Source organism: Microtus oregoni, unplaced genomic scaffold (assembly GCF_018167655.1).
Source record: "Microtus oregoni isolate MIOR12 unplaced genomic scaffold, Mior012 000012F_ref0000307, whole genome shotgun sequence".
In the NCBI taxonomy this organism is placed as follows: domain Eukaryota; kingdom Metazoa; phylum Chordata; class Mammalia; order Rodentia; family Cricetidae; genus Microtus; species Microtus oregoni.
In genome coordinates this window covers 23,464,345-23,486,019 of record NW_024543071.1, presented here as the reverse complement: position 1 = coordinate 23,486,019, position 21,675 = coordinate 23,464,345, and the positions used below count along the sequence as shown (strand labels likewise).

At 43.8% G+C, this 21,675-nt stretch overlaps 1 protein-coding gene across 1 annotated transcript in view; it reads left to right on the top strand.

Annotated features, from left to right (window-relative positions):
• The first annotated feature begins 9,944 nt into the window (after positions 1-9,944).
• Exoc6 (exocyst complex component 6) overlaps positions 9,945-21,675 on the top strand; it is a 140,422-nt gene continuing 128,691 nt past the window's right edge. Inside the window, exon 1 of the mRNA XM_041661774.1 lies at positions 9,945-10,091. Within this exon, the coding sequence (XP_041517708.1) occupies positions 9,991-10,091 (101 nt within the window). The 5' untranslated portion in view covers positions 9,945-9,990. The remainder of the gene's footprint in view (positions 10,092-21,675) is intronic.

The window sequence follows — 21,675 nt, the reverse complement described above, 5'->3', positions numbered from 1 at the left end:
TGTGGCCTACCGGCAAGGTTTCAACAACCTACCACAGGCATCTTTCTCCTTTGGTGGCTACCTGACTTCTCCCTGACTCTGCCTCCTTTCCTCCTCTATCTGCTTGGAATTCCCACCTTGCTCTATTCTGCTAAGTCACTGGCCGAAACAGCTTTATTCATTAAGCAATAGAAGCAACACATATACAGAAGGACTTCCCACACCATTCACACACACACACACACACACACACACACAGAGAGAGAGAGAGAGAGAGAGAGAGAGAGAGAGAGATGGAGGGAAGGAAGATTATGATAATGACAGTGGCTTATTGCACTTATAGTACCTTGACAACTTGATGGCTCAGTGGTCAAGCATTTGCCCAGCACTGTAGAAAATACAACAATAATAGCAAAACCCATGCAATAAAAACAGTTGATGTATGAACAAACTTGGGGCTGATTACTTCTGAACTTCTTTGAGAACTGTTCCTTATTTCATGAAAAACTAATTTTATTTGGCTGCAATACCAAATTTCCTTCTATTGTTCTCCACGGTGGGGTCCTGAGCTTAATGGGACTGCAGCTTCCTGTACAGGGGTTTGCCGCAGGGATCCACCCTGTCCCTCTTCTTTGTTTATTCTCATGCACTTACAATATATGGTCACTTGGGGTCACTGCACTAAGAAAGAAGAAGATGGAGTTACCCTTGGGACTGGCTATCTGGAATCATCTAGAAGCCAGCCGGAACACTTAATTTATTATAGCCAGTAGGGTTTATATTTTGTTGCAGTTCTATAATCACATATCTTTAAGAAGCAACTGAATGAGATTAGCAAATCTTGAGAGCATAAAAATCATTACTATTAAAGGATTCTCTACTGCAGGAAGGGGTTTTCAATAGAAATATACCTATACCATCATGGAACAGGTTTTTGTAGCATTAATCTGAATCACCCACGTAACAAATGCTTAGTACTCACAAGGCCCTGCCTGGGCAGTGAGTGTGGTCCTGGTATCTGCTTTAGGAGCATTGCCTAGAAGTGGAGCCAGATGCCTTGTTTTGCTTACCACCATGTTTGTGCCTCAAGGAATGGGCGCTGACCTGGAGGACAGGAAGAGATGTGTGTCTGTCTAATACTAGATCCAGAGGGCTTGCTGAAGTGGTTCTGGAACCATGAGATTAAGGCAAAGATGTATTCCATTTTCCTCCTCTATGACAGCAGGAAACAGGTTTTATGTGGTTTCCACCGACTGAACTTTCAGAAATATCAAGGAACGGGATCTGAGAGCCCCTATGCCCAGCCATGTTATTGTAGCAGTGGTTAGAAAAAAGAACAATTACGACTTGCTTTTTATTTTTATTTTATCAAAGAGGAAATTAAACTGTTATATAGTTTACTGACAATCCCTGGTAATTTTAGCCCCCAGTGCCAATGTTGGTCGAACTCTAAGAGCTAAACATAACACATTTATTATCTCTAATCCACACACAATTTGATGCACTATGTGTTATGGTAAAACTAAAATGCCACAGGTCCCCGAGTGGCAGCAGTGGGCAGTGGGCAGTGGGCACGAGACGTCCCAGGCAGGGAGCCAGGCAGCAGATGAGAGACAGAGATCTATTAGGCACACCATGCAAAGAAAGTGGGTATTTATTTTGTGGGTTATGGAGGGGAAAGGGAAAGGGGGGAAGGGGAAAAAGGAGAAGAGCAGAGAGAGAGAGAGAGGGAGAGAGAAACAGAGAAGAAGGGGAGAAGGAAGAGAGGTAGAAGCTGCCTCTTCAGGAGAAAGATGGAAAGGAAGGGACTCAGGCTAGAAGCAGAAGCAGAAAGGCTTGCCTCAGAGGATGGGAGGGAGTGGGCAGGGCTTGTCTTTTAAAGGGACAGGACAGACCATTATATTCCCATCTCTTTTTTATTAATAGAAAGGTGGGAGGTTAGGCACAATGGGTTAAAGGAATTGGGATGGTGGATTCTCAAGACTGCTTCCTACTTATTTGTGGACATTGTCTTTGTGGGGGGGAACCTGAGAAAGTTGGGTGCTAGTCACATCCTGGGGTAGCTGATTTCTTTGTTCCTGTCTGGTGTTTGTGGTATGGAAACGTCTGGTGTCTCTTACACCTGTTTAAGGTATTGGCAGAACAGAGGACAAAGTTCAGTTTAGGAAAAAAAAATTTTGGGACCAGGGAATTGAGAGGGGTGTACCTGACCTGTTTAAGGTGGCTCCTTCAATTCGGCTCCCTGGAACTCACAAGATTTTTGGGGGGTTTATGAAACATAAGTTCTAAACAGCAGCATATTTATATCAGAATGATTGTGACAGATGTTTTTTGCACAATGAAAAGTATTGTTAAGACTATGAAAGGCAGTGTGAGAGAGAATTTTGTTAACTTGTATTTGTTTTCACACCTTTATAACTTGCAGGTACACACCTTAATAACTTGTATTTGTATTTTACTGAAATATTTTTGGTGAAGTTGTCCTTTTAAACTGAGGAAACTCTCAGGTGTCAAACTGCAATAGAGATCTTTGAGAAGGATAAAATTTTACTTGAGGAGTTATTGATTAAAGAACAATTGAGAACTTACTTGGTTGGCACCTAGAGCTACTCCTCAGGGTCTTCCATCGTTGCTGAGGGTCATATTTTTCTTTTGTTGTTTAGCGCAGGGCCTGCCAGGCTCCAGAAGATCCTGTGGGCTAAGAAATCTGTAGAAAGACAAGCCTACCTTGACCTGAGCAGCTAGGATGTCAATTCCAGCGGATGTCGATTCCAGCGATTGTGTCCACTGTCTGGAGATCTTCAGTTTAGATGAAAGGCAGTTTTTGCCCAGTGGTCAGTGCTTGGCAGTTGAAGCAAATTGTAGATGGATGTTTTTCTGTGCCCATTTGTCTTCTTTGGAGAAAATAGAATGCTGCTGCTAGAAGCTTTTTGTTATAATTTTTTTTAATAATTAAGTATTTAAATGTCATATTCCCCAGATCTCTGAGCAGATGAGGACTGTTTACTGGGTATAGGTGAATTATAACAACAGTATAGAATCTGCCTGGAGGGCTGAGTCTTAGCTTGACTGTACTGGCTGTCAACTTAACAGGTAAAGCAGGGTTGGATTAAGAGACTTAAAAGTACATACCAATTTAAAACATGAGACTTACTGTTTTTGTAGTCTGGAATGAGATACAATGAACAGACAATTATAACATTTAACAGTAAACATAGGTGCATTTAGGTTTAATGTATGCACAAAGAGTGAACAGGAATTGGGCGAAGTGGATGCTTTGGTGGGCCCTACCAAAGGCATGCCACTGCACAAAACACACACACAACAGAGTCAGCATGGGGAGCACACATGGACTACCTCAGAAAAAGATGGTGGGACTTGGTCACCTGACCTGGCCATCAGTTGAGATGGCGTGGAAGTCACCTGACCTCAGTCAAAATGGCAGCAGACACATGTAGTATGGAAAAGCCATGTTTTTTTTTTTTTTTTTTTTTTTTTTTTGAGCAGTGGGAGCTTTAAACATAGTAACAAGAGAGACCTATTGAGTAACATAGGAACAAGAGAGACCTATTGAGTTGCCCTGTTGTTGAGCGGCTGCACCGTAAGCGGCAGTGGGGAGCAAAGGCTGGAATTAAAAACAGATGCCTCGTGGATCCAACTAATCTTATTGTTCCTGCAGGACCAGCAATAGTGGTGGAGCAAAGAGACCAGCTATGCCAGGATGTGACCAGCATCCAGCTTTCTCAGGGCCCCCCCACAAGATGATGCCCACAAATAAGCAGGAACTAGTCTTGAGAATCCACCGTACTATTCCTTTAACCTCTTGTGCCTAACCCCCCACCTTTTTATTATAAAAAAAGAGATGGGAATATAATGGTCATTCCTGTCCCTTTAAGAGACAAGCCCTGTCCGCTCCCTTCCCCGACCACTGAGGCATCTTTTTTCTGCTTCTGCTTCTAGCCTGAGTCCCTTCCTTTCCATCTTTCTCCTGAAGAGGCAACTTCTGACTCACTTCCTTCTCCTCACTTCTCCCCTTCACACCCCCCTCCCCCCCCTCTTGCTTCTCTCTCTCTCTTTCTGTTCTTCTCCCTTCTCCCCTTCCCCCCTTTCCCTTTCTCCTCCATAATCCCCAAAATAAGTACCCACTTTCTCTGCATGGTGTGCCTAATAGGTCTCTGTCTCTCACCCACTGCCCAGTTCCTTGCCTGGGACCAGCTGCCTTCATAGCCCGCTGTGGTCTTGTGCCCACTGCCCACTGATGCCACTTGGGGACCTGTGGCATTTTAGTTTTTTTTTTTTTTTTGAGACAGGGTTTTTCTGTAGCTTTGGAGCCTGTCCTGGAACTAGCTCTTGTAGACCAGGATGGTCTCGAACTCAGAGAGATCCGCCTGCCTCTGCCTCCCAAGTGCTGGGATTAAAGGCATGCACTTAAAGAGGTTTTTCTTTTCTTTTATTTATTTACTATGTATACAATATTCTGTCTACATGTACACCTGCAGGCCAGAAGAGGGCACCAAACCTCATTACAGATGGTTGTGAGCCATCATGTGGTTGCTGGGAATTGAACTGAGGACCTTTGGAAGAGCAGGCAATGCTCTTAATCACTGAGCCATCTCTCCAGTCCCTGGCATTTTAGTTTTACCATAACACTGGGGACCTTTATTTTTGTGACTAATCCTTGCTTGAAGAAATTAAGGCTTAGACAAGTTAAGAAATCCCTGAAGCCTAACATTTACTAAGAGGTGACTTGGAATTTGACCCCAAGCAGTTAAAATGTCAGACTAGGTCACCTGCTTCCTGTATTCCTCCTAAAATGCACATCTTCTTAAGCCAGGCTGTTAGTCCAGAGGCAAGTGGTTAAAGTGTAAGTTTTTAATGACTACAGATTTTCCAAGTCAAATCTGTACTTTGCTGGTTACTTTCATGCTCGACAGAGAATGGATCCCACTGTGACAGACTTCCTGGCATATCTTGTCTATCTTTCGAGATCTTTGGGTGGGCCTTGGGCAGTTACTGTCCATTGCCCAAACATATCAGTGTGCATGTGAAATCTGCCCGTGTGCCTTACCATCTGCACCCCCGGAACAGTGCTCCCCTTAGACAGGCCCCCCACCCTTTTCTCCCTATTCGTTATACTTACGTGTGATTAAAGTGTGCAGATAAAATAGTGGGCTAAGGATGTAGCTCGGTGGTAGCATAGCCAGACAACTCAGGTCTGTGGCTGTAACTATACTCTCAGGTTCATTATACACAGGAAGAAATGATAGCTATGTGAGGTCCTAGGCTTGCTCTCCAGTGCTGGGGAAAAAAGATAAAGACCCTGGAGCTGGTCTGGGAAGATAGCAAGGGGGTAAGGATTTACTGTGAGAGCATAAGACTCTAAATTCAAATCCCCCAAACAGATGGAAAGCTGGGCCCAGTCGGGTGGCTGTAACCTCAGTGGTTCTGTTGTGAGATGGTAGGAAAAGACAGTTTGGAAGCTCCCAAGCCAGCTGACCAGTGTATACAATAGTGAAAGACAAAGAGACTGTTTTAAAACAAGGTGCAAGATGAGGACCAACACCCCAGGCTGTCCTATGACCTTCACACTCACATGAACACACTCACATGCATGTGCTCACACATGCATGCACACACACACACACACACACACACACACACACGAAGAACAATTAATAAAACTCAGACAGAAATTGGGGTTCAACCTGAAGATCAGAAAAGCAAAGCAGCCAGCCATTGACTCTTACCTCTACCTCAGTCCGAAAATGGTGATCCTGACTCCAGGAATCTCAGAATGAGGCTTTGTCTGTGAGCTGTCTCCTCCCATTTTATATTCCTCTCTAGGGCTGGGATTAAAGGCATGCAGCATTGGGATTAAAAGCATGCACCTCCCGGTTTCTATGGCAAACTACTGTGGCTACTGGGATTAAAGGTGCGTGTTACCACTGCCTAGTCTGCAAGGCTGACCAGTGGGGCTGTTTTACTCTCTGATCTTCAGGCAAGCTTTATTTTTTAAAATACAAACAAAATGCCACCACACACACACACTCTTTCTCTCTCTCACATACTCTCACATACACACACATACACACACACTCATACACATAGACATACACACAAACTCTCTATATACATAAACGCACACACATATAAACTCTCTCATACACAAACTCCTCTCTATACACACACACACACACACACACACACACACACACACACACACACACACAGAGAGAGAGAGAGAGAGAGAGAGAGAGAGAGAGAGAGAGAGAGAGAGAGAGAGAAGAACCAGAAGAGACCATGAATCAGTAAAAGAAACTGGGTTTATCATAGTTTGGCCAAACCAGGGAGATATGAAAACCCAAACTTCCTAATTTTTCCGGGGCAGTCTTACAACTTACAGAAAAAGTAAACAAAGTTTAGGAAATATATGGACAAGTTTAGCTTTGAGACATGTTACCAGTCCTCTGGGGGGGGGGGGGGGGGGGGAAGGGGCTGGGCAGGGGTAGGAGGTGGGGAGCTCAGCCGCAGCCTCCATTTTCAGTATGCAAATTCTGTTATATGGTTAAGAGTGGCACTTGCCTTGCATCCTCAAGGCCCTTAATTTAATAAAAACCAAAGAACAAACCAATCAACGGACCAACCAATCAGACAACCAAAACAAAAATCAAAGACAGAAAACTTAGTTGTAAACACATTTAGTTTTAAGTTCTTAGCTAAAAAACCCACAAAAACCATCTAGGTACTAACAGAACTGTCAAAAGTCACAGAGAGGAAACAACAAAAACTGCTTTCAAAGGAGAAGTGGCAAGAGGACTGACTTCCCTTCTTCCTGATTTGTGCAGAAGAAGGCAGGGTACCGAAGGTGATGCAACTTCTCTGGGCAGGGGCTGAAAGGGGCCCAGTAAGAGAAGCCTTCCAGCAGTCCTGACTTCCCAAGGAGAGAGAGCATTTGGAAGTAGGTTTAGACAGATGGTGTCAAGATTTCGAAGAGAAGGGAATAGCGGATGCTTAGGAGAGGAATACCTCCGCAGGAGACAGCTGCTAACAGCAAGCTGGCCTGGCCAACATGCCGGTTCTCCTTGCATTCACAGCCTGGCTTTACTCTATGGAGAGTCTGGTCACGCTTACTTTCTGAGTCAAGATGCTCTGGAATTTGCTGTAGCAGGAACTAGATTTTTACTTTTTTGTAAGAAAGAAAAAAAATTGTTCTCTTTCTTTTTGTGATTTAGTTTTTAGGTTTCTTTTCCCTTCTCAAGAGTGGAACCTGAAAATAGGGACTCTAACACCAGACAGGGGTGCCTCAGTAGTTGAAGAAGCAGTCAGCAGAAGAAAGTCTAATTTATTTTTAATAAAGACTCATTTGTATGAATAGCCATGAGATTTATATCCTGTGACAGAAGTTCATAAATACTGTTTCTCACATTGGAACTCTTGTTAGACCCAGGCATCAGGGAATTTGCACTGTGCCGCAGGCTTCTATCAAGATGACTACACAGCAGCATTATGGTATCTTTAATGTCAATGCACAAAGAGCAACTGTGAAGGAACTACTAACAATTTTATAGTTTAAGTCAGGCACCCGGGAGACAGAGACAGACAGATCTCTGAGTTCGAGGCCAGTCAGGTCTACAGAGCGAGTTCCAGGACAACCAGAGCTACACAGAGAAACCTTGTCTCAGAGTAAGTTCCAGGACAACCAGAGCTACACAGAGAAACCTTGTCTCAAAGAACAAACAAACAACAAACACAAAACAAAACAAAAACAAAAAGCAAATTATTTCATTGTTTAAATTTCTAATGGGTACCAATCGTAGGGTAGCTACCTTCTGCCCTTTGCTTAGACTTGTTTGGACCAGTTTCTTTCTACCTTATCCTAAATTTTCCACTTAGTTCAAACTTCAGCATTGTTTGGTTTTAAGAAAAAAAAAAATCCCTCAGCTTTCTCTGCCGTGTTTCAGATTCCTATGAGGAACTATCAGTGGTTATCAGTGGTTGAGAAGAAAAGTTATCTGAACTCTAGGAGCTTAACCTGGTTTGACAATTTTGGTCGTTCTGAGAAGAGATTTTTTTTTTCCCCGTCATTCATATTCTGGGAGCACAAGGAGAAGAGATTTTCCAGAGAAGGCTGTATTTCCTTTGTACTATCAAGGCCGTGGGAAGAGGAGTGGGGCTTTGGTGGCTTCACTTTGACTTGCAGTGGGGCTTGGTTTCGGGAATGCGCTGTCAGATGGAGCCGACTCTGTCTTTATAAGCCAGCGTGCACTCACGTTTCTGGGACTCAGGTATGCTGGAGAGGTGGTTTGGCGGTTAAAAGCACTTGCTGCGGTAGCAAAGGACTTGGCTTTGGTTCTTAGCACTCGTGTGGTGAGTAACAACTGTCTGCAATTCCTGTGGCGGAGGATCTGGCGTTCTCTTCTGGCCTCAGTGAGCACTGTATGTGGTACACAGATACGCATGTAGGCAAAACAACAGTGCACGTAAAATAAATAAACCTTTAAAGGAAAAGGCTGGACATGGCAGCTCACGCCTTTAACCCCAGTACTTGTGAGGTGGAGGCAGTCAGTATCTGTGAGTTCAAAGCCAGCCTGGTCTATGTCGTGAGTTCCAGGCTATCAGAGCCACAAGGTGAGAAAGACACAAGCAAAGGGTGTAATGGCATTTAGAAGCTGGCAAAGCAAAGGGACAAATTCTTGCCTAGAGTCCGGAGAGAAAAGCAGTAGTGCTGGCACCCTGATAATAACTTAGTGAGAATTCTAAGGGAATCCGTGAGGCAATTCAAGCCCTGGCTTTTGTGGTAATTTGTTCTAGAAAGGACAGCCTCTAATATAATATAGAATAGCAGTATAAGGTAGATATTGCTGCTATTGGTGTTGATAGGTGGGGAAGTTGAGATAGTGTCACAAGCTGTGGAGTGATATCAATCCAGGAATGTAGTTTGGGACACTTGTCGTCAGAGTTCATATTCTTAACGATGACTCAATCCCACTTCCCAGGATTCCCTATGGGGAGGAGGAAGGAGAAAGGCTTGTAGTCGAGACCCAGGGAAGCGAGCGAGCCTGGCAGCTGGCTAGTGCAAAGCCTGCTTGGCTCAGAGGGAAGCTCAGAGCTCCTGGATTAATGGAAACCAGAAAAGAATTGTCCCTCAGGGTAGGTTTGCACGCTTTTCTGATTAATCTTCAGTCATTGCTTTGATCATGACAAGCTGGTTTACATGGTGTCCTAGATACAGGTTGTTAAGCAAGACTCTTTTTCTACCTGGATTCCTTTGCTCAAGCACCTGCCATTTCTTTCCACCTCTATGTTATGCAACCCCCCCCCCCCCCCCCCGCCATGTTCTTTCTCCCACCCCATCCCAGCTACCACTGCCTGGAAGCACGTAGGTTCAAGAGCTTTGCCATTAAATGAGTCATCGCCTTAGGCCTCTTTTTTATCCTGTCAGCAAGTGCCTTTGTCTCATTCTCTTTTTTTCCTGATGTTTAATAGTTTATGTACAATATGACTAACCTCGGTGAACTTGCATCAGGCAGAGGACACGATCTATTCAGAACAGTCATGATATAGAATTTTGTTCGTTTCTAAAATAAATCTCAACGACCCACTCAGTTTTGATTTTCATGAGAGTATTTGCCTTTCTCTGACTCCCCACTATTTTAAAGCCCATCAGGCGCTCTGGTAGCTTCTATTACAGAGTATGACTAAGGGACACCTCTGCATTGATACATACGGTCCCTGCAGCGTTCAGCTGGGGATCTGGAAAGTACTACACTAATATATGTCTCTAGCTAACCAGGGGCGGGTCGCGAGGAAAACTGGAGGCGGTGGTCTGGTCCCCCAGGGTCAGCGCTACCTCTCTAGGGGCAGGCCCCACCCTCTGCGCCCCACCCGGCCAGGCTCCGCCCCCTCACCCTAAGCCCCGCCCCTCAGCGTCTCGCCGCGCTTGCGCCACCTGCCGCTCGCTCCTGTGGTGCGCGACTCCGCGCCTGGCCGGCGCCTCCGCTTCCAGCCAAGATGGCGGAGAGCGGCGAGGCTCTGGGCACGGTCCCGGAGCACGAGCGGATCCTGCAGGAGATCGAAAGCACAGACACCGCCTGCGTAGGGCCCACCCTCCGGTAAAGCTTTCGTCCGCCCGGGCTTTCGTGTCGCCCTGGTCAAGGGACTCCTTAGGAGCAGGGCGGGGCGTCTGCTGCCGGGTGCGCGCGCGCGTCGGCCCGACAGGTGGTGCGCGCGGGGGCGGGCGCTCGCGGGCTGCGGGACCCGGAGGGCCCGGGCACCTGTCACCGCGCCGCCTGTGGGTGTGGCTGCTGGGGTGTCTGTGACCCGGGGAGCCGCCCCAGCCTGGGGCCTTGAGGCGCCGAGGCCCTGACCCCGAGCGCTGTGTCGGCGGCGATGCTGTCGGCTCTGCTGGGGACGAAGGTCACCTGCCGGCGGCCGGCGTGACTGGCCCGGGTGCCAACCTGCGCTCTGGAGGAAACCCAGGCGCCCTGACTACCCCAGGCGTGGGAGAACTGAAATCGAGCGGGAGACGCCAGCATTTTCTCCCGGTTGCAGCACCCTTCTCCTCGGGCGAGACGCGAGCGTGGGCTGCAGGGGAGGAGCCGAAGGCTAGGGTTCACGCTGGGGTGATGATGTTCTTGGGACAGGAAGCTTTTACTTATTGACAAGCAAATATTTGGTTAATTTTGCATTAAATTTTCGGTTTGTTTTAAAATGGGTCCTAAGCCATCCTCTTTAGGAATAGTACCAGGTAATGAATATTCCGTACCAGACGGGATGCTTGCTGTCCCAATAGAATGTTAGCTGGTACCGATACAGAAGCATTAACACTGGGCTACACACTCTCCAAGAATTAAAGTCTCTTCTTTCGCAGTTAGGATGAATGAACTTGTTCATTTAGGGAATTTGAGACGGATTGTGCCTTTTCAGTAGTCTTTCTTCAGGATATACTTCCTGGAAATAGAACTCTGTTTTCTCGACGTTAAGTGTCGATAAAACGAAGTCAGTTTGAGTTGCAAATTCACTTTACCCCAATGAGCCAGTTCATCTGGTGTATTTTCTTTCCCGTAGACCTGCCACTATGACAGCAAAAATCATTTAACCCCCTTGGCCTTGTTTCCATGTTTGTAGAGTGGAAGGAGTGTTGAGATGCCCAGAAAGCCAGAACATGAGAGACCGTGCCTGTTCTCTGCTGTGTCACTACCTCCAAGCTTTTATTATACAAAGTTATGCCATGCTATGGGAAGGCCTCATCAGTACCTTCTCTTTATTTATTTATATGAATGCTTTCACCAAACTTTACATATAGTAAAATATGAATCAGACTCCAAGAAAAGTTGGTGATATCTAGATTCTACTGAAGGACCTCTTTAGTCTCATAGAGGGACAGCCATTCCTTAACATGTTCATGAAGCAATTGATTTGTGATTCAGTACTGCTTTTATTTGCCACGGACCAGAAAATTTCCTTTTGATTTTGGTAGTTGCCCAGCCAATGAAGGTGGAATGGACAGTGAGTCCTTATATTGTTGTATTACTCCTGGTCTTCAGGAGGCTGCAAACCAAGGAATGACTCAGACACCAGGACTGGCCATCACCCCATAACAGAGGCTGTAAAAGTCAGCAGCTTTAAAAAATTTTTTGAGACTGTATCACTATATTGTGCTGGCTATCCTAGGACTCGCGGTGTAGACCAGGCTGGCCTTGAACGCATAAAGATCTATCTCTTATGTGTTGACATTAAAGGTTTGTGCCACCATTCCTGGTCAAGTTTTAAATTATATTTTGTCTAACTCAGATTAGGAGATTTTTGTTGTTGTTGCTGATTTGAGACGAAATGACTGGGTAGCTTGAGTGTGTATTGAGCTTGTAAATAGACCAGGCCAGTCCTGAATTTGTAGGATGTTTTGCCTATTTCCCAACTGCTGGGGTTATAGGCTTGCACCACCCAAACAATGGTTTTAACTCAAAACAAATGAAACACTAGTGTCCAGTTCTCTTCTTTCCCACGTTTACCCACTTAGGATGGTTGGGGGAGATACTCAAACACCTTGACGTACACTAGAGAATAATCTCGTGACGGCAAGGGCCTACCGTATGGCTTTACTGGATGTCAATGTTGCTTCAGATTTTCTCTTATTTAAGAACTGGATTATTGATAGGGTTGTGATTCCTGCTGTAGCCTCCCTCAGTTCTTTCTACCTCACCGATATGTGTATACCTCATCTAGTGATCTGAGGAGGGTCTAACAGGATGAGATAGCAGAGAAAACCTGAGTTCTCCCTCTCTTTTGAAGTTATTTTAATTTTATTTTATGTGAATGAGTGTTTTTCCTACGTGCACTAAATGTGAGCCTGGTGCTGAGGGTGTCGATTCTTCTGGAGCTGGAGTTACAGACAGTTGTGAGTCATTGTGTGGGTTCTGAGAATTGAACCTAGGAAAAGCAGCTGGTGCTCTTAGCAACAGAGCTTTCTCTCCAGCCCCTGAATTCCTTCTTCTTGTGCTGGGGCATGGATCCTCTGTCTTTGGATACTGGAGCTTCTGGAATCCTTCTGTACTCTTGGACTCATAGGCGTCCCTGGGGTTCCCAGGCCTGATTTCCCCAGAATTGTGTTCCTGGTTCTGGTTCTCCAGCTTACACAGAGCCTGTCATGGCAGTTCTTACTTTTCAGAATAAATGATCCAATTCTATAAAAAGTTCTTTTTCTATTTGATTTCATCTCCCTCCTTCCTTCCCCTCCCCCTCTTTCTTTCCCTTTGATGAGGGTGTCTCACTGTGTTACTGAGGATAGTCTCCAACTTCTTGGGCTCAAGTAATTATTCTGTTCCTGTCTTCTGAATGCTGGGATTACAGTGTGTGTTAGCATGTCCTGACATGGCTTGATTTTTTTAAAACTTAAGTGTAACTTATTATTATGCTTCTGTGTGTATATGATGTGCCCCCATGTGTGAACGTGTGTATGTGTGTGTGTGAATGTGTGTGTGTGTTTGCTTGGCGTGCATGGGCACATGCCATGGTGTACATGTGAAACTCACAGAGTTTATTTGGATTCCTGTTAGGCTTGTGCAGCAAGTACTTTTACATACTGAGCCATCTTGTTGCTCCTCATTTTAATTTTTAATGCAGTAATATTGTCAGCTGTAATCCATATAAGCAAAAGCTTTGTGGACTTTTCTGTAAGTTTTTAGAGTGTGAACGAGAACAAAAAAAAAATTGAGAATTCTTTTTATTTTCCCTCCCTCATACTTACTATGCAGCCCAGACCAGCCTGGAACTCACTATAGTCCTCTTCCATCAGCTTTCTGAATGTTGAGATTACAAAGATTGGCCATCAACTCTGGAAAAAACACATTAAAAAGCCGGGCGGTGGTGGTGTACTCCTTTAATCCCAGCACTCAGGAGGCAGAGGCAGGTGGATCTCTGTGAGTTCGAGGCCAGCCTGGTCTACAAGAGCTAGTTCCAGGACAGGCACCAAAAACTACAGAGAAACCCTGTCTCGAAAATAAAAAAAAAAAAACAACACGTTAAAAACACACAAAAGCACAGTTGTATTCTCTGTCACTATTTTTCTAGTATGCTTTTAAACGACTGGTTATAATTTCAACTTTTGCCCAATGAATATGTTTCATATGAAAACTACTGGGGTAATGCTACAGTCGGGCAGTAGAGCTGATGAGCACATGGGCTCCTGTAGCTACAAACATCCTTCACACTCTTCACAAAGCGGAGACATGAACACTTGCATGAGCTGTACAGAAATAAAGCCTCTGCAGGACATAGGAAAAGGAGACAAAAATATATAATTTAGTTGTGTTTGGTAGTTAGTCTTCTAGGATTCTGTTGTACTTAACAACCAGATGATTGAATGATTATTAATTAAATATCTAGCTTTTAAAGTTACTTGAAGATCTTGGCAATTATTTTTAGACATATTAAAAAGAAATGACTCATTTATTTGAGCATAAACTTGCCTTTTTCATCATCTTAATACTGTTAGAGTAATGCTAACTTATTTGGTCAGCAAGTAAATTGATAGGAAAATCTTAGTTGAATAAAATGATCAAAAATAAGAAATAGCCAATTTTATAAATAAATTGTCAAACTAGGGTTGTTTGCCAAAGTTCTACTGTCGTGTAAGATTGAGCATTTAGGCATTTTTGAGTTAATTTTGGGTAGGAAAAATTTTTGATTTTTTTTTTTTACAACCAGTACATTTAATGTAGTTAAAGTCCAATTTTCTTATTTTCTTGGAATTTCAAATAGTCCAGTAAGTGACTTACTTTTTTTTTGTTTTTTTTTTTTGAGATATTTATGGTCAGGCTAGTTCTGAACTTCTATGGTGCCTGCTATGTAAGTCTTCTGAATGCTGGGGTTAAAGGTGTTGACTGGTGAGCATGGCTTTCCACTTGTTTTAACACTTGCTTATATCAGTAAGCAAGCTAGAACAGTGCTCCTTAGGTCTGGGACTTTATAAATTATCAGTGCCCTCTAAGATAAGCCATTTTACAGACACAGTGAGAGGTAAAACCTATCTGATGATAAACTTGTTTCAGTAACTTCATTCAAGAGACACGAGAGAAATAGAGAGAAGAAGTTATTGGTCCAGGGGTTGAAGAGATGGCTTAGCAAAGTGCTTGTCGGATAAGCATGGGGACTTGAGTTTATATTACGAAATTGTTCAACTCCAGGTTCAGGACAGATAAAGTCTCAGAAACTAAGGTGGAGAACAATTAAGGAAGACACATGACGTTGATCTCCAGAATCCACACAGGTGTGTACACACACACACACACACACACACACCAGTGTATACATTATCCCCCCCCCCTCCATATACATCATATATACATGGAGCAAACAGAGTACTGATTCAGACAGACATCAGACCTGGGCCCTTGGTGGATAGAAAATCTTTAACCAAATTCTGAGAAGTATCTGCTCCTTCTCAGAAACGGCATGATTGCTCTTTCCTTTTATTAGGCAGCCCATTCTCTTTACTCCTTCCCCCCGTTTCTCCTGACTCCCAACATGCTGAGAAACCGACTTTCAAGTCTGTTTCCTGTGTCTCCCATTCTTGATCAAGAATAAAATCTCTTTTGCTTCTCAGTTGGTGCTTGGTCTTGTTACTGGTTCTATAATTCTGAGAGGAAAAAGGACCCAATTTGGTTAAAAGCAAGCAAGTAAACAAACAAACAAACAAACAAACAAAAACTCCATAGTAACACTTTCAAAATTTTCCAGAAACTTTTGTGTGTGACTATGTTTACAGTACCACACATGTATCCATTCCCTCCTGTGAAGCAGCCCCAAATCCAAGCTGAGAGCAGTTGGTTACCCCCACAACACTGTGCCACCACTGCACCATAGGGACATTTATGGCAGGTTGGCATTGCAGTTTGCAGGGTTCTGGTAGAGACTATCAATGTTTTATATTCCCTAGCAGCCTGCATTGCGCCTTCTGGCAGGGAGGAATCTTCCAATTCAGTTCCAGGTTGTAGTCTATATAGTTTGTACCCAGGGTGTCTTAAGCAGCACAGTCTTATTGTCTAGGTCTGATGGGAACTCAAGAGGAATGGGAATAGCCTGTGTTGTTTTGGGGTCTTCTGGGGCCTCCCTGACTATATAGAGACACCCCATCTCTAGTATTGGGGTTTTCTCTGATAAACAGTGGATTCTAGGAACAGTGTTATCTAGCCATACAGACTTCTCTCTTAAACTGTTTTTATTCATTTTTAAAAATTGGCTTAGATATGGCTTTTCATGTATCCTTCAGTTCACCTAACCCTCTTTCCCTGTTCCCTCTTCTCCCCTGTCTCTCAACCCCCATTCATAATTGAACCCATCCACCCTCAGTGTTCCCTCTCTTTTCAAACCATCTATGTTCTACTGGCTGCTCTCCCTTTGACCCCCCCCCCCAACACACAGTGGGGCCTTTCTAGTTTTTTTTTTATTTTTAAATTTTTTATTTTTTGGTTTGTACAAGCACTTCAAGTTAAATGCATACTAAAGATCCAAAGCTAGGATCCATTTATCAGAGACTGTGGGTTTGTTCTCTTGGTCTGGGTCACCTTACTTAGTAAAACTTCCTGCTGGGAACTTCACTACAGTGGCTGAGCTAAATTGACATGGCCCCAAGGTGCATCCTAAGTATGCTGACAGACACACGCTCCCCTCATCCTTCATCAGAGAAGCTTCTCTCAGGAGTGACTGTTGGTGAATGATGAGTGCTCACGACGCTTAGAATGATCGATAGTTTCGTGCTCGGCCCTGAATGGGGCACATGTACTACCCATTCTAAAGCTCAGGAAACATTGTGGAGGATGGAGTGGAAAGACTGTCAGAGCCTGAAGTTAGGGAGAAGAATTGGGAGGAGATGCTGCCTCGAGGACTTGACACAGCTGATGCAAGCACGATCTTATAGCAGCTGTGGTTGGACCTGCACGAGGCTGGGCGCATCAACAGCCAGTCATGGATGGGGACGGGATAGTGGAACTCTGACCTATCCCTGCTGTACTGTTAGCTACTGATAGATTCTGGGAGAAGGACAGTCAGAACCTTCAGTATGTGCCAGATGGGGAGCCCACCAGGCTTCAGTGGATAGTTCCAAACCTGTGGCCACAGAGACCATACTGGGTGAAGTCAGAGAGTCACAGAACAAAACAAAGAGGCATAGCTGTGGGAAAGGGACCTGAAAAGAGGAGCGGGAATAACAGTGTTAAGACTAACTAAGGTGGGGGTTTCTATTGCTGTGAAGAGACACCATGCCCGTGGCAGCTCTTATAAAGGAAAACATTTTATTGGGTGTCTTACAGTTTCAGAGGTTTAGTCCATTATCGTCATGGTGGAACATGGTAGCATGTAGACAGACATGTGCTGGAGAGGGAGCTGAGAGTTCTGTATCTTGCACAGGCAACAGGAAGTGATCTGAGACTGTTGGCGTGGTTTGAACATATATAATACCTCAAAGCTCACTCCCATAGTGACACATTTCCTCCAACAAGACCACACCTACTCCAACAGGGCTACAACTCCTAATAGTGCCACTCTCTTTGGGGGCCATTTTCTTTCAACCTGCCACAAACAGAGAAATAAGAATTATATATACATATATATATATATGTATGTATATGTATGTGTGTGTATGTATATATAAACTTGTCAAAGAAAAAAATTACTAAATATTAAAAAGAAATCATAAACAAAACTAAACTTAAGCCAAAGTCAAGAAAATTTATTACATTAGTTGGGAACATTTTTTGTTGTTGTTGTTTGCTTATGGTTAATTTTTTCCCTATGTATTTTTTTATTAAAATACAAATAATTTTTTCCCCTTTTTGCTTCTGGATTTTGTAATAGTATAAAAGTCTATCCTCTTGTAAGGAACTTCATCTCTGTTTTCTTTTGATACTTATATGATTTTATTTTTACTTTTACATTTGATTCTTGTAGCATATTCCTGAGATATGGTATAAGGATTTTATCCCTTTTTATATGTAATCCAGATAGCTTAATATTAATTATTTAAAAAGTAGATTTTCTTTTCCACATTGACTTTTCCACATTGTCGAGATCAAGTACTGAATTTTTATAGCTGCATTCAGTGGGACCAACTGTGGTTTCTCTGTTCTGTTAATGTTTTATGTCTGGTCCCATCCTGTAACAGACCCTTTAATTATGGAGCCTTTGTTGTTTGTTCAATCTGATTGGGCTATCTCTACCTTGTTACTCATTTTTTCTTTTAAAGGTGTTTCCTGGTACTTCTAGTTTATTCTTCAAGTGAACTTTGTAATGAACTTGTCTAACTCTTAAAAAAAAACTTGAAAGTGCCAGGTAGTGGTGGCGCACACCTTTAATCCCAGCATTCTGGAGGCAGAGGCAGATGGATCTCTGTGAGTTTGAGGCCAGCCTGGTCCACAAGAGCTAGTTCCAAAACAGTTACCAAAGCTACAGAGAAACCCTGTCTCCAACCCCCCTCCAAAGGAAAAAAAAAAACCCCAAAATCTTGAAGGTGTTTTATTACAGTTTAGTTTATAGATTAGTTAGGGAGAACATACATCTTGGTAACTTTAAGACTGTCTAGCCAAGAACATAATACTATTTGAAAGTATTCCATTAATAAATTTTAGAACTCTTAAGATTAGGTGGGTAATTGTAGTCTTGTACCTTTTAGAGACATTTTGATCAATGATAGATTTCATATATGATGGTGGTCCCATAAGATTGTAGTGGAGTTGGAAAATTTCTGTTAGTTATGTCATAGTTGTGGTGACGTCATAGCACATGTCATAGCACGTGTACCAATGTCATATTTGTGGTGCGCCTGTGGTGAAGAGATCTGCTATGCTGCTGCCCATATAAAAGTAAAGCTTGTACAATTGTATGCTTTTTGTTTTGTTTTTTCAAGACAGGGTTTTTCTGTGTAACAGCCAATCTTGACTGTCCTGAACCTTGCTCTGTAGACTTGGCTGGCCTCCATCTCACAGAAATCTGCCTGCCTCGGTCTCCTCTAAGTGTTGATATTAAAGGTGTGAGCCACCACACCCGGCCAACTGTATACTTTTTAAGAGGGTGTTTAGTGGTTTATTGTTTATACTTTTGAAAATTATTTTATTTTAAAAAATATTTTTTATTTATGTGTATGTGTATGCCTCAGTTTAATGTACCACATGAATGCAGGTGCTTGTCGGCCCTAGGCCAGAAGAGGGTGTTAGATCCCCAGGAACGGGAGTTACTAGGCTATTGTGAGGAACTGAACCTGGGTCCTCTGGATGAGCCATAAACACTCATAACCCCTGAGCCATATCTCTGGCCCCCAAATCACCATTTTAGATTCTGCTTTTTCTGTGTAAAGTTAGCTGTAAGACAGTTTTAGGTCCTGAAGGCCTTGTTGCCTTGTTGTGTAGGAGATCACCGCTCTGTGCATATTATTGCTCCCTAAGACCTTCCAGTGGGACAAGATCTATATAGCTAGAGGTGTAGTAGGCTCTGACACCTGGTTTTGTGTAAATACAGTCTGCAGTGTTCACTCAATGTCTAACAGTGCATTTCTTAGAACATAGCCTGTGAATTGGGGATGTAACCCAATGATAGAGTATTTGTTTAATATGCATTGAGGCCCTGAGTTTGGTCCCTAGTACCACCAGAAAAGAAAACAAGCAAGGGAGGGAGAGAGTGTTGGAAAGGGTGAGAAGGAGGGATAGAGGGGTAGAGAGATGAAGAACATAGTCCCATCATTAAGTAGCATTATGACTGGATTTGATTTTTTTTCTTATTTTAATTGATTCTTATGTTTTGTAATTGGTCTTATACACATACAAATATGCACATATTACTGTGGTTTAGCTTCTTTGTAGAAGGCTTTATTCTTAGGCTGGTTCTTTTGGAAAGTGGTGTTCTTTAGGAGGTGGGGTGTGTTAGGGTTCTCTCCAGGAACAGAACTTACAAAATAAATCTATATGTAGAGAGAAAGGGATTTTTTGCAGTGACTTACGGGCTGTCCTCCAGCTGGTCCAACAGTGCTTGTCTGCCAGTGGAGATGCAAGAATCTAGTATTTAGTTAGTACACTAGACTGGATGTCTCAGCTAGTCTGCATTATACTTTGGATCTTAAAGAAGTAGGCTCTAATGCCAGTGAAGGAATGGACTTGCTAGGGAGAATAAGTGTGAAAAGAGAGAGCAGGCAAGCCTCTTTCTTCCAGCAGGCTGTCAGCAGGAGGTGTGGCCCGAATTAGAGGTGGATGGATCTTCCCATCTCAAAGATCCGGTTTAGAAGTGATTCTTCCCACTTCAAATGATTAAGAAAGAATCCCTCACAGGTGTGCCCAGGCACTTGGGTTTTTGTTAATTCCAGATGTAGTTGTGTTCACAACCAAGAATAGCCATCATAGGGCTGTAGTGAGCGGTTCTTGGGTCACTGGGGACATGCCCTCGGAGGGTGCTGTGGGTCTTCAGCCTCTTCCTCTTTGCTGTCTGGCTGAGGAGGAGAGGAGTTGTGCTCTTCCATGTTTCCTGGCAGTGTGCTGCTTTGCCACAAGCCCAAACAGTGGCCTCCTTTATTCAGTGAGCCAGAATAAACCTTTTTATTCTGATAGTTCTTTATAGTGACACCTGAGTAACACGTGTACACACACACTCCCTCTACAAATACTGGTGGTCTTTCTCGCTACCCAGTGCCTTGTGCAAGCTTGGCAAATGCTCTGTCAGTGAGCTACACCCTCAGCCCCGGATGCCAACTTTTTGACTATTACCTTAAAGTTTTATCATTTGCAGTTAAATTGTTAAGTTTTCCCCATTAATTCTATTGGGTTTTGTATTAGTTTTTTCTATTCCTGTGATAAAATAAATCAATTTAAGGAAGAAAGGCTTTATTTTAGCTTATGGTTCCAGAGGGATAGAGTCCTCATGGCAGGGAAGGCACGGATTGGCTGTGAGCGCAGGAAGCTGGGTGATCATGCTTTACCCACTCACAGGAAACAAAGACAGAGAATAGTAAGTAGTACAAGGCTGTAGCCCCCAGACCCCCCCCCCCCCCATGTACTTCCTCCAGCAAGGCTGCTCCTCCCCGAACAACACCATCAACGGGGATCAAATATTCAAATGCAGAAGTCAATGGAGGATATTTCTCATTTAAACCACCACAGGCTTTGGGGTGTGTGTGTGTATGTTAGTTTTGTGTTGCTATAACCAACACACACACATTATTGAAAACAACTAATGGGAAGATTGATTTTAGCTCATGGTTTTGGGGATTTTAGGGCATTATGGCAAGGAAGGCAAGGCAGAGCTGCTCAGTTCACTACTGCAGGAGTGTGTACAGGCTCCTCCCATCCTGCAGGACCAGAAAGTGAGGTGGGAAGCAGATATCCCCTAGAAGGCCAATTAGGCCCCGCCCCTATAAACTGCTGTTGTTTACTATTGGGCATGGGAGGTGGGTGCATGTGCTGTGGCATGTGTGGAGGTCAGAGGACATGGTGGTTGTCTCTCCTGCCTTTATGTGGGCGTCAGGGATGGAGTCCAGACTGTCAGGCTTTTGCAGCAAGCACCTTACTCACAGAGCCATCTCACCAGCCATCTAGGGAATACTGCTCAAAACGTTGGCCTGTGGGGGACATTTCAGATTCAACCCATAATAAATAATGCATTTCGAAAAACTTTTACTTTTTTCTTCTCATTTCTTAAAACTTAAGTTCATTTTTTTCTTTTCTGACTTAAGTGTAATGCACAAGTTGAACACAGTACAGGGTGAGTATTTCTAATCGGAAACATCTGTCTCCAAAATGCCCCCAAGTCAGAGACTTTTTGAGCACCAACATAATGCCACAAGGGGGAAATCCCACACCATGATTTGTTTTATGTTCAGTTACCAAAAATAGTGTGCCAAATTACGGTTCGGCTCTGTGTAGGCAGTGTAAAGAAGTCTAAATGCATTTCACGTCTCCTTCCCTAAGCTGCATTGTCTGTGTATGTGCAAGCTTCTCAAACTCTGAAGGATGCAGATAGCAGATGCCTTTGGTCCTGAGCGCTTTGGGTTGGAGCCTCCTTACATGCAGTGTCAGCACCTCTTTTGTCCCCTGCGCCCGCCCGAGGAAAGCTGCTAGTGGCCCTCCCCAGGGCAGCTCTGGCTTTGGGGCTAGGGGAATGTTTAACAAAAAGACTAACTTTCGTTCTGTGCTTTTCTGCACCTTTGGGAATAGTCATCTG